At 40.2% G+C, this 15,460-nt stretch overlaps 1 protein-coding gene across 3 annotated transcripts in view; it reads left to right on the plus strand.

Moving 5' to 3' along the window:
• LOC120518143 (progranulin-like) overlaps positions 1-15,460 on the plus strand; it is an 80,069-nt gene that overhangs the window by 38,806 nt on the left and 25,803 nt on the right. For all 3 annotated transcript variants that reach the window (XM_039740761.1, XM_039740762.1, XM_039740763.1), the window contains 6 exons: positions 4,186-4,329; positions 6,507-6,591; positions 9,153-9,265; positions 9,358-9,508; positions 12,884-12,937; positions 15,164-15,255. In XM_039740761.1, coding sequence (XP_039596695.1) covers positions 4,186-4,329; positions 6,507-6,591; positions 9,153-9,265; positions 9,358-9,508; positions 12,884-12,937; positions 15,164-15,255 — 639 coding nt within the window. The remainder of the gene's footprint in view (positions 1-4,185; positions 4,330-6,506; positions 6,592-9,152; positions 9,266-9,357; positions 9,509-12,883; positions 12,938-15,163; positions 15,256-15,460) is intronic.

Below are 15,460 nucleotides of genomic sequence, written 5' to 3' on the forward strand. Positions count from 1 at the left end.
TAAAGGCTAGAAATCCACGTGACTGTCACCATCAAGTTCTTTCATGTGAACCCTGAATACAATGAGGACTGATTGTGAGGTCATTTATGTTAGGTAGAATGCCTAGAGGGGGCTGGGTGGTCTTGTGGCCTAGGAACCCTTGCAGATTTTTTTTTTCTTTCTCCAGCCTTCTGGAGTTTGTTTTTTCTGTCCTCCCTGGCCATCGTACCTTACTTTTATTCTATGTTGGTGTTCCCTAATTCTATTTTCTTATTTATTTTGTTTTTTTCTCTTTTGTTATATATAGAGCTAGAAAGAGATATATAAAGAGATATACAGTGGTGTGAAAAACTATTTGCCCCCTTCCTGATTTCTTATTCTTCTGCATGTTTGTCACACAAAATGTTTCTGATCATCAAACACATTTAACCATTAGTCAAGTATAACACAAGTAAACACAAAATGCAGTTTTTAAATGATGGTTTTTATTATTTAGGGAGAAAAAATCCAAACCTACATGGCCCTGTGTGAAAAAGGCATTGCCCCCTTGTTCAAAAATCACCTAACTGTGGTGTATCACACCCGAGTTCAATTTCCGTAGCCACCCCCAGGCCTGATTACTGCCACACTTGTTTCAATCAAGAAATCACTTCAATAGGAGCTGCCTGACACAGAGAAGTAGACCAAAAGCACCTCAAAAGCTAGACATCATGCCAAGATCCAAAGAAATTCAGGAACAAATGAGAACAGAAGTAATTGAGATCTATCAGTCTGGTAAAGGTTATAAAGCCATTTCTAAAGCTTTGGGACTCCAGCGAACCACAGTGAGAGCCATTATCCACAAATGGCAAAAACATGGAACAGTGGTGAACCTTCCCAGGAGTGGCCGGCCGACCAAAATTACCCCAAGAGCGCAGAGATGACTCATCCGAGAGGTCACAAAAGACCCCAGGACAACGTCTAAAGAACTGCAGGCCTCACTTGCCTCAATTAAGGTCAGTGTTCACGACCCATAAGAAAGAGACTGGGCAAAAACGGCCTGCATGGCAGATTTCCAAGACGCAAACCACTGTTAAGCAAAAAGAACATTAGGGCTCGTCTCAATTTTGCTAAGAAACATCTCAATGATTGCCAAGACTTTTGGGAAAATACCTTGTGGACTGATGAGACAAAAGTTGAACTTTTTGGAAGGCAAATGTCCCGTTACATCTGGCGTAAAAGGAACACAGCATTTCAGAAAAAGAACATCATACCAACAGTAAAATATGGTGGTGGTAGTGTGATGGTCTGGGGTTGTTTTGCTGCTTCAGGACCTGGAAGGCTTGCTGTGATAGATGGAACCATGAATTCTACTGTCTACCAAAAAATCCTGAAGGAGAATGTCCGCCATCTGTTCGTCAACTCAAGCTGAAGCGATCTTGGGTGCTGCAACAGGACAATGACCCAAAACACACCAGCAAATCCACCTCTGAATGGCTGAAGAAAAACAAAATGAAGACTTTGGAGTGGCCTAGTCAAAGTCCTGACCTGAATCCAATTGAGATGCTATGGCATGACCTTAAAAAGGCGCTTCATGCTAGAAAACCCTCAAATAAAGCTGAATTACAACAATTCTGCAAAGATGAGTGGGCCAAAATTTCTCCAGAGCGCTGTAAAAGACTCATTACAAGTTATCGCAAACGCTTGATTGCAGTTATTGCTGCTAAGGGTGGCCCAACCAGTTATTAGGTTCAGGGGGCAATTACTTTTTCACACAGGGCCATGTAGGTTTGGATTTTTTTTCTCCCTAAATAATAAAAACCATCATTTAAAAACTGCATTGTGTTTACTTGTGTTATATTTGACTAATGGTTAAATGTGTTTGATGATCAGAAACATTTTGTGTGACAAACATGCAAAAGAATAAGAAATCAGGAAGGGGGCAAATAGTTTTTCACACCACTGTATATATAGAGAAGGAGAGATTATTGTTGTCGTAGAACCCATTCTCTTTTTAACGTTAACTTTTTTATAGATGATGGGATGTTTGCTTCCTGAATTTGCTGGTATTTATTTGAATCAATTGTTCTCTCTACCAATGACATGTTTCCTGTGTCACTGGCTGCAACACAAGCCCAAAGCCTGATTGATCCAATGCCATGCTTAATAGTTGGCGACATTTTATTTTACTGAAATTTTCCATACTGTTTTCTCCAAACATACCTTTGCATGTCGTGGCCAGAAAGTTCTATTTTGAGTTCATCAGTACGCAAGACTTGTTTCCAAAATGCATCAGGCTTGTTTAGATTTTTATTTGCTAACTTCAGGCACTGAAATTTGTAGCTTGGACACTTCTGCTGACTCTACCATGAAGGTCATATGTGTTCAGGTGTCGCTGCACAATAGTATGGTGCACCATCACTCCAGAGTTGGCTAAATCTTCCCAAATTCTTTTGCTATTTGCCTTCCATGTAACCCAACGAGCAGTTCTTTTTTTAGACCTCGACTTGTCCTCCACCGTTCCTGGTAACTGCCGTTTCTTAACATTGCAAACTGAGGAAATAACTACCTGAAAAAACTACTTGTTACCTTCTTGTGGCCGTCTCCTACTTTATCAGGATCAATTATTTTATTTTTCAGAGTGCTAGGGAGCTGCTTAGAGGAACCCATGGCTGCCGATTGTTAGGACAAGGTTTGAGAAGTTCGAGAATTTATACACCTTTGCACTGTGCATCTCTGAGGTTTCCTAACGATAACTCTAGACAAGCTAATGAAGCTCTGAGACTACCTTTGGTAAAGTTATCTGAGACCTGGTATATCTTGGCGTACCCAAACTTGGTGTTGCTTTTCCTTTTTTTTTTCCATCTGTACAGTAGTACTATGCACTAATCTTGCATAAAAGTGTCATCTTTAACTTTATGCCTTTTGGTGATCAGTTCATTTTCTGCTCATTTAACTATTCATAGTAACAGACATTTTAAGTAGGGGTGCCCAGAATTTGCTTGCCACAGTAAGTTTGGTGGTAATTAAGACTGATGCAAAACTTGCCCTGCACATCCTTACACTTTTTCACAGTGAACAAACATGCATTCTTTTCATTACGGTGGTTGGACAATCTCGTTGTGCTCTGTGCAATGAGTTAGTGGTATTATGACACAAAGTTATTGCGACTTATTCATATTTAAATAAAGGGTACCAACTGAGCCTAACAAGGCAGGTGTGGCTACATTTCTCCTGACGTCAAGCAATTTTCATTTGTTAAGGTCTCTCATTAAATAACAAATTCTCACAGCTCTTTCTAAGAGGATGTACTGGAAGTTAAGAACATTAGAACAGTCTAGATGAGAATGGGCCATTCAGTCCCACGATGCCCGCCAGTCCTATCCACTTAATTTGTCTAAAATAACATCAAGTGGAGTTTTGAAAGTCCCTAAAGTCTTACATGTCTACAACACTACTTGGTTGCTTATTCCAGGTGTCTGTGGTTCTCTGTGTAAAGAAAAACTTCCTAATGTTTGTGTCAAATTTCCCCTTCACAAGTTTCCAACTGTGTGTCCCGTGTTCTGGATGAACTCATTTTAAAGTCACCGTCTCGATCCACTGGACTGATTCACTTCATCATTTTAAACACTTCACTCAGGTCTCCTCTTAATCATCTTTTTCTTAAACTGTAAAGGCTCAGCTCTGTTAATCTTTCCTCATCACTCATCCCCTGTCGCCCCTGAATCAGCCTTGTCGCTCTACTTTGGACCTTTTCTTGTGCTGTTATGTCCTTTTTGTAGCCTGGAGACCAAAACTGCAAACAAGACTCCAAATGAGGCCTCATAAGTCTGTTATAATAAAAAGAAGAGCAGTTCTACATTGTGAATATAAGCTGTGATTTTTGGATGGATTTATTACAGTTTTAACATTAATTTTAAACCTCACAATTATTTGTTTGATGTAATTTGTCTGCAACCATTCAAAGCTGTTTAGAACTTCAAGGTAGACTGTAATGGACACACAGAGTCAATGAAGTCCACTCCATATGTGTCTCCTGCCTGGAGTTGACCCTCTTACAAGTCTACTTTTGTCTTGAGTGTAAATGAATAATAAACTTGGTGATTGATTGGTCGGAGTGTAGAGGATATCTGCAAGTGACATGCTTATTAAAATATATCTGGGATTGATTTAGAGGTTTGACTTTTTTTTTTTTAAATGTTTTACAATTTTTTTTTCTCAAATCAGGAAGTAAACTCCTTCCCAATGGTAGAAACGGGGACTGCCAATAATGTGATTCAGATTGTGTGTCCTGACAAAACTTCGTGCCCCTTGGAATACTCTTGTGCTGCCACCAACAAGGGCACCTATGGATGCTGCCCACTTCCTCAGGTAACAGCCAACTACCTTCTTCTGCTGGAGTATGTGAATTATCCCTTGGGGAGTAATAAAGTATTGATCTGGTGATCTATCACCTTTTACATATCTATCTATCTATCATCCATCCATTATCCAACCCGCTATATACCAACTACAGGGTAACGGCGGGTGGGGGGGGTCTGCTGGATCCATTCCCAGCCAACACAGGGTGCAAGGCAGGAAACAAGCCCTGGGCAGGGCGCCAGCCCACCGCAGATATGTCTATCATATATAGTGCCTTTTTACATCTATCCTCAAACTTGAAGAGTGGAACATGCTGGAAAGCCATTTTAATTTTCATGTTGTGTATTTGAAGAAACAAGATTAACACTTGGCATGCAGAAAGTTTTACGTAAATGAAACATTTGTTACGTGAACAGAGTCCATCAAACTCGAGTTGGTTTATTGCCGCTGCCTTCTTCCGGCTGCTCCCGTTAGTTTTTGCCACAGCAGATCATCATCTTCCATATCTTTCTGTCCTCATCCTCTTGCTCTGTCACTCCCATCACCTGCATGTCCTTTCTCACCACATCCATAAACCTTCTCTTAGGCCTTCCTTTATTCCTCTTGCCTGGCAGCTCTATCCTTCACATCCTTTTCCCAATATACTCAGCATCTCTTCTCTGCACAGGTCCAAACCAGAGTTGGTTTATTGCCATTCTAGAATAAACAAGCCACACCCTCTGTTTAGCAGTTTAAGTCAGGAAGCAATCTATTGATGCTCATGGCCTTGTGGAGAGCAGCAGCAGTGCAAAATTTGAGGGCTACGAGGAGGCATCCCCATCACAGAAATTTGTCCCAGCAGAATATGCAGTTTGGCTTGGCTTTAGGGTTACCTAATTGTCAGGCTCTCTATTGATTGATAATTCTCATTTATTAGGGCAATATGATTATTATTGTATGTTTGGTAATGCTCATTTTTGTATCTCTTCATCAAAGGGTTATTGGAGCAGAAACGTTTAAGTCTGGGGACCCTTTCTACTTTCAACATGTGAGGGAGACACCTTTATCTAAGACAACTTCTGATACATTACAACTATTTACTGGCAGGTTAAGTCGCACAATCCTTTAAGGATGGGCAATGAACTGGCAGCCTTGTTGTTGTAGTTTAGTGCCCTATAAACCTATTATGAGTTGGGTTAGTTCCTGCCATTCATCAGTTTCTGCCAGGGTAAGCTTGGACTCCTAACATATTTTAAAAAATTGACGGATGAGCAGGTGGTGATGGCATGAGTGCAGACAGTATTCAGGTTGGATTTCCTCCTCCAGACTGTTGGTAGAATTTACAGGGTTACCGATTACATCTTGCCTGAAGGGGTCTGAGTTGCCTCGAAAGCTTGCATGTTGTAATCTTTTTAGTTAGCCAATAAAATGTGCCATTTTGCTTGACTTTTCACTACAAGGTAACCACCTAAAGCTACGGCAGATTTAAATTGCTCTAATTTAAAATGCTTAATAAAACACACATTCTTATGTGAAATAGTTATTTATATTATGACAGAAACAAAGGATCACAAACTGAAAAGTCCTCCTGTGCCTGTGACAAAGTCTTTGTCTCCCTTTAGCCCTCAGATTTTTCACATTTGGCAGTTGCCCCGTTTCAGCCTGTCCAGCCGCCAGTCATTTTTTGGGTATTCCAACCAGTTTCTGGCACTTGGCATGATATTCCAAAAGAGCAAAAACATCAAACGGTTTTCCTGAAGGTGTCCATATTGGTTTTGCAAATGTTTTACTAGAATGAGGTCAAGTCGGGTGAGACGTCCCATTCAACTCCCGACATCAGCTTCCAAGGTAAATGAAGCACATCATTAAATCACTTCTGTCTTCATTAAAGAATATGTGTGCAAATAAGAGCAATCGCAGTCAGATCTGAATACGTGTTACACCATACAAAATTGAATGGGACGAGAAACACTAGTGTTTCCATAAAAAAAAATACAGCAAAAAAGCCTACAAGGGTATCTTAACATTTTATTTCAGTTTTTTTGTACATTTATGTTATTTAGGAGATACTGAGCCAGAATGAGCAATATAATCATTCTAATATCCTTTTTGAATAAAAAAAAAATGTCACTATCTTTAAAGCGGTCTTTTTCTTTTTATTGCTAAATGTAGTTTGTTTTTCATATCAGTGCCTCTCCCCTCTGTAGGGCGTCTCCTGTGGCGATGGGCAGCATTGCTGCCCCAGTGGCTACACGTGTAGCAAGGATGGAAGTTCTTGTATGCAGCATGGAGGTAGGTGTTCACAGTGAATGAGACATTTGGGGGTTAAAGTAATTGGTTTTTGGAATATCCTAATTGCCCCTTTGTATTCCCTTTGCATTTCCTCTTGAAGTTGGGGTTATTTTTGAGTGAAGTCTGCATATTTCAAGGTGGCATTTTAAAACAACACACTTGATTCTGTAGTTGCCTGTCAGTACTGAATGCATATTGTGAAAAAGAGACCAAAGAGACAGATTAAGGGTTGGGGAACTGTAGCTGAACTGAATACAGTACACCCCCAGAATTCATGGGGTTTATGTTTCTAGAGCCACCCACGAATTGTGAAAAACCGCGACTTTTGGATGTGGTTAAAAAATGCCTATGAATGCCTATTATTGTTTAAACTCTAAATACAGTGTGCCCCCATAGCACTTTAATTTCATTGCAAACTCAGCTTAATACATTACCTAAAAACAGAATGTAAAGGTAAACCCGTCTACTGTACAGTACCGTACTGCTATGTCTCCCGCGGTGCTAGAATGTAAAATACCGATGTTACCGCTATACGCACTTTAATTCACGCAATCGCGTTTTCTTTGGTATGCGCTGTCGTTTTCTTTGTTATAATTAGAGTAAATACATGATGATTTCAATTAATTAAAATACAGTAAAATGTACGGGTACTCGCCAATGGTGAATGATATTGATGATGATAATGATGAAGTAGCTGTGCAGTACGATGGAGAGGATTTATAACTCCTCGGTTGGTGCCTGGAGTCGTATCTTTGGACGGGTGGTCTTCTGGTGAGGTTTTCGTGCTGGCTTTTCTTTATAGGTTTCAGGAACATTGTGACGGGAAGTTGCTACATTGTCTCCTGTAGTGAACTGCTGGTACAATTTCCGTGCTTTCTCACGGATGATGTTGCTGTTCAAGGGGATGTTGTTCTTCCTGCAGTCGGTGGTCCACATCTGCTGGATTCACAGTTAGCACAACCCTGTCTTGATGTCTCCATCTGTGATTCTTATCTGGTACGTTTTGCACAGTGGAGTCCATGCTAAATGGCTGTATAGAGCCATCTGCTCGGCCTGAGACCACAAAGAACTCCAGAGGGTGGTGAAGGCAGAACAAAATGTTGCTGGCGAGCACCTCCCATCTGTTTTACATAACACATCCACCATTGCTATTTTAGTGGCCTTTTGTCTGGTTCACACTTGGACAAATTTGTATGTGGCAGCCACATTGAAAGTTGTTCTTCAATACTGTCCTTCCGTGGAAGGGTTGGTGGCAAGTGGGTCCTGTCTCCAAGCCTCATGGTCTTCTGTTGTAATTATTTGATCCCCTGCTGAATTTGTTAGTTTGCTCACTTACAAAGAAATGAACAGTCTCTAATTTTATGATATTTTCATTTTAATGGAGAGACAGAATATCAACCAAAATCCAAAAAAATACATTACGTAAAAGTTATAAATTGATTTGCATGTCATTGAGTGAAGTATTTGATCCCCTACAACCCAGCTCCCACAGATTGGCTGTGTACCGACGTTGCTCACAGATTATAATCAATCAGTCAATCACAGATACTCCGGATCTCAACTTCTGATGTGTATGAAGCACTCCTGTCCACAGAATACATTCCAACTTCTCCACCACCATGGGCAACACCAAAGAGCTGTCAAAGGATCTCGGGAACAAGGCCTGCACAAGGCTGGAATGGGCTACAAGACCATCAGCAAGAAGCTTGGTGAGAAGGTGACAACTGTTGGTGCGATTATTCGGAAATGGAAGAAATATAAAATGACCATCAATCACCTTCGGTCTGGAGCTCCATGCAAGATCTTACCTCATGGGATGCGGATGATCATGAGAAAGGTGAGGGATCAGCCCAAAACTACACAGGAGGAGCTTGTTAATGATCTTAAGGCAGTTGGGACCACCACAGTCACCAAGAACACCATTGGTAACACACTATGCCGTAATGGATTGAAATCTTGCAGATTCTACAAGGTCCTCCTGCTAAAGAAGGCACATGTACAGGCACCTGTTAAGTTTGCCAGTGAACATCTGGGCCTGTACAAGCCGAGGGCGACTGATAGTCATTTTATATGTCTTCCATTTCTGAATAATCACACCAACATTTGTCCCCTTCTCACCAAGCTTCTTGCTGATGGTCTTGTAGCCCATTCCAGCCTTGTGCAGGTCTTGTTCTTGACGGAATGGAAAAAATTGATTCTGTGGACTGGTGTGCTTTCTACACATAAGTTGAGTTCAGGAGTATCTGTGATTGATTGGCTGTGTGCCACAATCAATTAATCGGTGGGAGCCAGAATTCTGACGGGGTGGTAGGGGATTGAATCCTTATTTCACTCCATGACATGCAAATCAATTTATAACTTTTATGTAAAGTGTTCTTTTTTTCTTTATTTTTGGCTGATATTCTGGCTGTTTCTATTAAAATGAGACTACCATGAAAATTAGAGACTATTCATTTCTTTGTACCTGAGCAAACAAATAATAATTATCCCCCCTACTGCAAATAGTGTCATCTCCTCAGCAAGCTACCATGGAAAGTAATTTTTTTTTCTTGTTTTTTTAGAAAGCTCAATGTTTGGGGCCATTGTTTGTCCTGACAGTGAGGTTGAATGCCCTGATGATGCAACTTGCTGTAAACTGCCTGATGACTCCTGGGGTTGCTGTCCAATGGTTGAGGTACCATGCTTTTTATTGATTTGCTTCTCATATTTGTTTCATTTTTTTGAATTTTCCATTTACTTTGAAATGGCCTTTTTCCTTTTTCTTAGGCTGTGTGCTGTGAGGACAAGCTACACTGTTGTCCATCTGGCTCCAAGTGTGATGTTGCTCACTCAAAATGTTTGACGGCTGATGGAAAGTATACTCCCATGTGGAGCAAGTTTGCTGCTAGGCCGAGAGCCTCCTGGGAAAACGAGGAAGGTATTTATTTGGCCTGACATTGTTTCCATTCTTTCTATACAAGTGCAAAGCTTGGTGATAATTGCAGTCATTAACAGGCGCTTTCCCATATCTGGAATGTTTTGGGGGTTGATGTCACGTAATAGTGAGGGGAGGATGTGACAATGCAGGTTCTGCTCCATGCTCCCATCTTGCTTCTGGGAGCTCTGAACCGAACAAAAGTGGCCTTTTTGACTTGAGCTGTGGACCCACTACACCACAGAGGGTAATAAAACAATGCACGAGGGAAGTTCAAAAATTTTCCACACTTTTATATTTTAGGCATTAAAAAGGTGGTACGACGCTGGGAAAATTGCATTACAAAGGAAAGGTATCTATGTAGAAAAGTGACGTAATAATTTTTTAATTTTTAATAAATAGAGTTTAAGTTAAAAAAAAAAAAAAAAGTGCAGAAACTTTTTGAACATCCCTCGTAGAAAGAGGGCTTTTGAATATGCATTCCAATTTGGACATCCAGCATATTTTTTGTTTTTTTAGAAACTCTCTCGGTATACCATTTTTGAGAGCAGTTTTAGAGATTGTCAGATTAATGTGGAAAAATATACAATGAGGATCAAAGACACATTTTAACAATTCTTAATAACAGTAAATGTCTGGCCTTTGTATATTAATGTTTACTAATATTACTGAACAGTAGAAAGTTTCAGAAAATGTTCAGTTTCCTTAGGCCTCCCTAACAAATTAATACAGAAATGGGCTGAATGTAGAAGTAGATCTGTGCTTAGAGTTACCAAAAGCTGACGTAAATTAGACTTCATCACTTTAATAGGGATGGCTGGATGTTACTGAAGGCACTGGAAAAATCAAGAGACGTTCATTCTCACAGGTGTAGTCCAAGACCCCTTCTTGAAGGTCTGCCAGTCTGTAATTATTAGGAGAAGATTGGCATGAGAGCTTTAGATTTTGGGGCCCTTATGTTAGATTGACTGTTTAGCATAAATGAGATTTTTTGAAAACTGTGTTTCTGAGCAGTCATGCCAGTCCTTTAGTAGTGGTGTCACATCAGCAGAGCAGAATGAAGTTCTTACTTGCGTGTTCAACCAGCATGTAGCTTAGTGTATCCAGCAGGGGCATAAGCTCTCTAACAATATCTTTTTTTTTTTTTGAAATTGCAGCGTTACTAAGCCAAAAATTAATCTACTGATCCTATCGAGCTGTGTATTATATAGTGCCTTTCACATGTCTGTCTGTTCATCGATCCGTCCATCCAAGAATATTATACCCTTCCTTAGTGGTACAGCAGTGAGACATCATCCACACAGGTGGCCTTTCACAACAGGTGTAGTCCCAAGACTACCTTCTCGAAGGTCTTCATGAGGTGGGATGTAAGAGCTGTTGGTCTGTAGTTATCAGGTGAAGAGGTACCCACCTTACAATCCAGGATTGCAGTGCACACTTTCTGGTGCCACAGTGTCAAACTGAAAAGGTAGCAGAGGGCACCCCAAAGTTGGCCAACACATGCCACATAACACCAAAAAAGGCTTCTGTTTTAGGACCCTGTTACGTAGCAGTAAATGACTCGTACATGCAAAATTAGTAACCCCTATAGCGAGGGACTCCTACTTCAGTCCTGGAGGGCTTCTGGGGCTACAGGTTTTCATTCTAACCATTGTCTTAATTAGTGAGCAGTTTTTGCTTGTGATTAACAAATTGACTTGCTATTTAGGACTCGTACCTCTTATGTTTTTTTTTTTTTTCCCTTAATTATAATCCAAACAATAATAATATAATAAAACGAGCCAACACCTGACCAAACTAATGAGTGTCCATCCTACAGTATCTGAAAATTAAAGGTGAAGGTGTCCATAATGTGGATCTGCTCAGGTCCACAAAACATTTTGATGGTGTCTTTTGGAAATGTCTGCTGTGGCAGACTGAGAGCAGCAACACGCCATGGAGTTAAATAATGGATTTAATTAACAACAAGAATCTGATTCTGATTAAGAAATTGTTTGGAATTTGAGGCCCTGACTTAGCTGGTCATCTGTTGGCTCGCTTCACCTCACATCTCATTTTCAATTGGCTGCCATTTAAGGGAAAAATTAAAAACAAAACAGTCAAAGGGAAAGGAAATCAATTAACAGTAGAAACTGACCACTAGTTAAGAACAGGGTGAGAATGAAGACCTGCAGTCTCAGTAGCACTCCAGGACGAGAGCTGGGAACCCCTACCGTATAATAGTATCGTCCCTGGCACTTTTTAAACTTAGTAAAACAAAGTTTATGTACATTTCAGCAGTTGACTATTATATGCCCCTACCAGTAGGTACTGCACTACTTTGGGAGTGGACATGTGAATTTAAAAAAAGCGCAAGCAAAGCCTTGTCAGAATCTGCAGTTTGTAACCTGCTTAACCCAGGCCAGGGTTGATGTGGTAGGGGTGAAGCCTATCCCAGGTAGCATAGCATGTAAGGCAGGAACAAACCCCTGGACAAGGTTCCAGTTCATCACATGATGAACAGACGCACACACGTGGGCCAATTTTACGTTGTCAATTCATCTAGCTTGCATGTCTTTGGACAGTGGGAGGAAACCCATGCAGGGAGGACCTGGGACACGAAACCTGGTCTCCCTACTGCGAGGCAGCAGAGCTACCATCTGCTTTATTAAAAGTACTAAATCATTTTTATCTCTTAAACAACATGAGATGCAAATATACTTGGAGAAGGCCACATCCTCCTTCCATTTCTTTTCAAAGTTCTTTTAAAAAAGGCATTGCTGTTATTTCATACATTTGTCTTTCAAGTTATGTTTTTGTCCAATGCTCTTTTGATTTTGTACTCTTTTGAGTAGAACAGCTTCTTTTGATTGTTTAACTAGACTAGTATTATCCCATGCTCCATCTTTAAAACCTTCAGAGTGTTGCTTTGTTAAAAAAAAAAAAAAAGTAAATTTCCTAATATGCTTTAAGCACAAAATGCATACTACTTTTGATTAAATTCTACTTACTACATTCAGTCAAATTTTATAGGTTTTCTTAAGTGGCTTATTTAATTTTCTGTGCAGTACAGTTTGTGATCCTTTTAGAAGAATTAAGTACCATGCTGAAGGGTGAAATAGTGCTACCTACCATTGAGGAGACAAACTGTAATTTTCACTTTTCTTGATTCTTAAACATTACACCACTGCCACCCAGTGGTTTCTTCAGCCATCCTCATACAGTCCATTGTTATGGGCACAAATCAATATAATAAGCTTGGAATAGGATTTTTGATTCATTGTGTGCACACACTCATGTTGGATAATTTAGAATTAAATCAAGAAATCTGAATGATGGTATTCCAGATCTGTGATGGTAAACTTGTGTTTGTTTTTTTTTATTTTTATTTTTATTTAGATCAAGATGATTTGAAGAACACTAACCGTGATAAAGTTCATCTTGTTGAAGATGGTAATGTATCCGCATGCTGAAGTGTAGCTTAATGCTGTTTTGTACTCAAGCAGCATGATAGCTTTAGATTTTGGGGATCTTATGGTAGATAGACTATTTAGAACATAAATTAGATTTGAAAGCTGCATTTTTGAGCAGCTTTGCCAGTCCTTTAGTAGTGTTGTCACATCAACAGACTAGAATGAAGTTCTTTCTTGTGTGTTCAACCAGCATATAGCATGGTGTATCCAGCAGGGGGCATAAGCTCTCTTACAGTTTCTGTTCTTTTTGAAATTAGTATTACTAAACCAAATGTCAATTTACTGATCTGTTGATCAGTGTATTATATAGTGCCTTTCACATCTGTCTGTCCATCCACCTACCAACCAAGAATATTCTACCGTTCCTTAGTGCAAAGGCAGTAACTCTGAGATGAAAACATTGTTGTCCGCATATTGATTTTGAAAAATTTTACACCGGATGCCCTTACCGACGTAACCCTCCCTATTTATCCGGGCTTGGGACCTGCACAAAGAAACGCACTGGTTTGTGCATCCCCTGTGACTGGGTTTGTAACTCTGAGATGAAGAAAGAAAAAAAAAATCTAAGGATTAGATATACTTCGTTAAATTTAATACTGGGTTATGCTCTGTAAATAGAATCATACTTGACAATTTAAAAAGGTTTGGGGCAGCCACCCGTATATTATCCCTGGCTGCAAAAAGGTTTTGAAAGGAACAGAGATGTTCACAAGACAGAGTCCAAGACAGAACTGAACTTGAATTGCAGAGATGGTGGTTTTAAATCGTCAGACTGGAAGTGACGTAAGGGAACCGGAAATTACCATCTTCTGACGTCAGTCGAGGGACTGGAACCGGAAAGTGGCGTCTTCAAGGTCGAGTCACATGGGTTTTCCCACGGTTGGTCTGTAGAGGTAACAGAATATTTAGTGCACCCCGCCACCCCCTGGCCTGGCATGGAGTTAGCCGCACTTGGTCCATACAGGGTGGTCCAGATCTAATTATGCAGATCCAGATCATCTGGATGACTTTGATTTATGTGGGGACGATTCCAGTTCGGCGCAAAGACGATTCTTCATGTCATCAGTTCACACACTTCTCAATGGTCCAGGATTTTTTGGGTGATTTTCTATGTAATAAACTTAAGTTATAGTGTAATGAAAATTGCATAATTAGATTTGGACCACCCAATACAATGCCCTCTTACTCGCACGTGCGTGACAGCTGTTATAATAATTTGAAGGAAGCTTCTAGCAAAGCTTGATGCAGCAGTGGGTTTCCTGGCAGTCTCCTCTGTCCACGTCCAGAGAGTGGGATGCATTTTCTTAGACGTGGGCACGTCTTCATCCATCTGTAGGTCAGCTTATATTTTCATTGCAGTTGCTGGAGCTTTTGTGCTTTTCTCACAGCATCTTTGGCTCCAAAATAAGAGTGTGCACTTACCAAACATGGGATTCAATCTTTGCTATCATGGTTCAGTTTTAAATAGCACACAGTAACTGCTGGCCATATGTTAGAACATAAGAAATCTGACAAAATAGAGGAGACTATTCGGTCCGTCAAGCCTGTTTGTTTAATTAATAGCTAAGCTGTCCCCATATCTCGTTCAGATTCTTCTTAAAACTCCATGTCTCAGTAGTTTGTTCCAGAGTCTCACAACTCTTTGTGTCAAGTAATGCTTCTTGGCTTCAGTTTCAATACACTTCCCCTTACTAACTGACTTTCACCTAACAAGGGAACAACAGCTCTCTTTTAATAGCCTATCTGAGCTGCTCCATTCATCTCTTCTTATCTTTGTTCTCATCTCATTTGTGAAATTTCTTATGTGAAGGCAAGAAATGGTGAATTGGTGATCATCCATATTTAACTGATCTGGTCTGTTCATTGCTATCCAGCTGGCAGCCCACACTTGGTGTCCTTTCCTTGTCCTCAAATCTTTTCCACACCCATTCTCGGTACACCCCCTAGCATCAGTCCATATAAGACACATTAATCCAAACCTGATTCAGTCCTATAAGTGGGGAGTATCACTATGGCACACGTAACAAAAGCAAACACCAGTAAACCATAGCTATTTATGTCCAGCATCAACAAAGAGGAGGTGAGGTACTGTATGTGTAAAATAAAAGTAGAGCTGATATTCCATTGTCTGTTTTTATTTATTTTGTTTTGTTTACATGGTACAATTATTTTTGATTGGTTGATAACAATTGATTTTGTCTTTCAGTGATTTGCCCTGATGGGAAATCCAAATGCCCAAGTGAAACCACCTGCTGCTTGCTTCTCAATGGCACCTATGGCTGCTGCCCAATGCCTAACGTAAGTTATGTAGCATCTGCACAAGTGTTGGGAGGAATACCGGTTCATACCAAATACCTTTTTTTATTTTTATGATATGGATTTTTCTTATACCGCAACACGGGTTTAAATAGCTTAATTAACGTTTGGAAGCCTACGAAAAAACTCATAATCCCAGGCCACCTTCAATTCCTTCGCACCTCTCCATCAGTGTCTTTTGTTTTGT

This window comes from Polypterus senegalus, chromosome 17, assembly GCF_016835505.1.
Source record: "Polypterus senegalus isolate Bchr_013 chromosome 17, ASM1683550v1, whole genome shotgun sequence".
Taxonomy (NCBI): Eukaryota; Metazoa; Chordata; class Cladistia; order Polypteriformes; family Polypteridae; genus Polypterus; species Polypterus senegalus.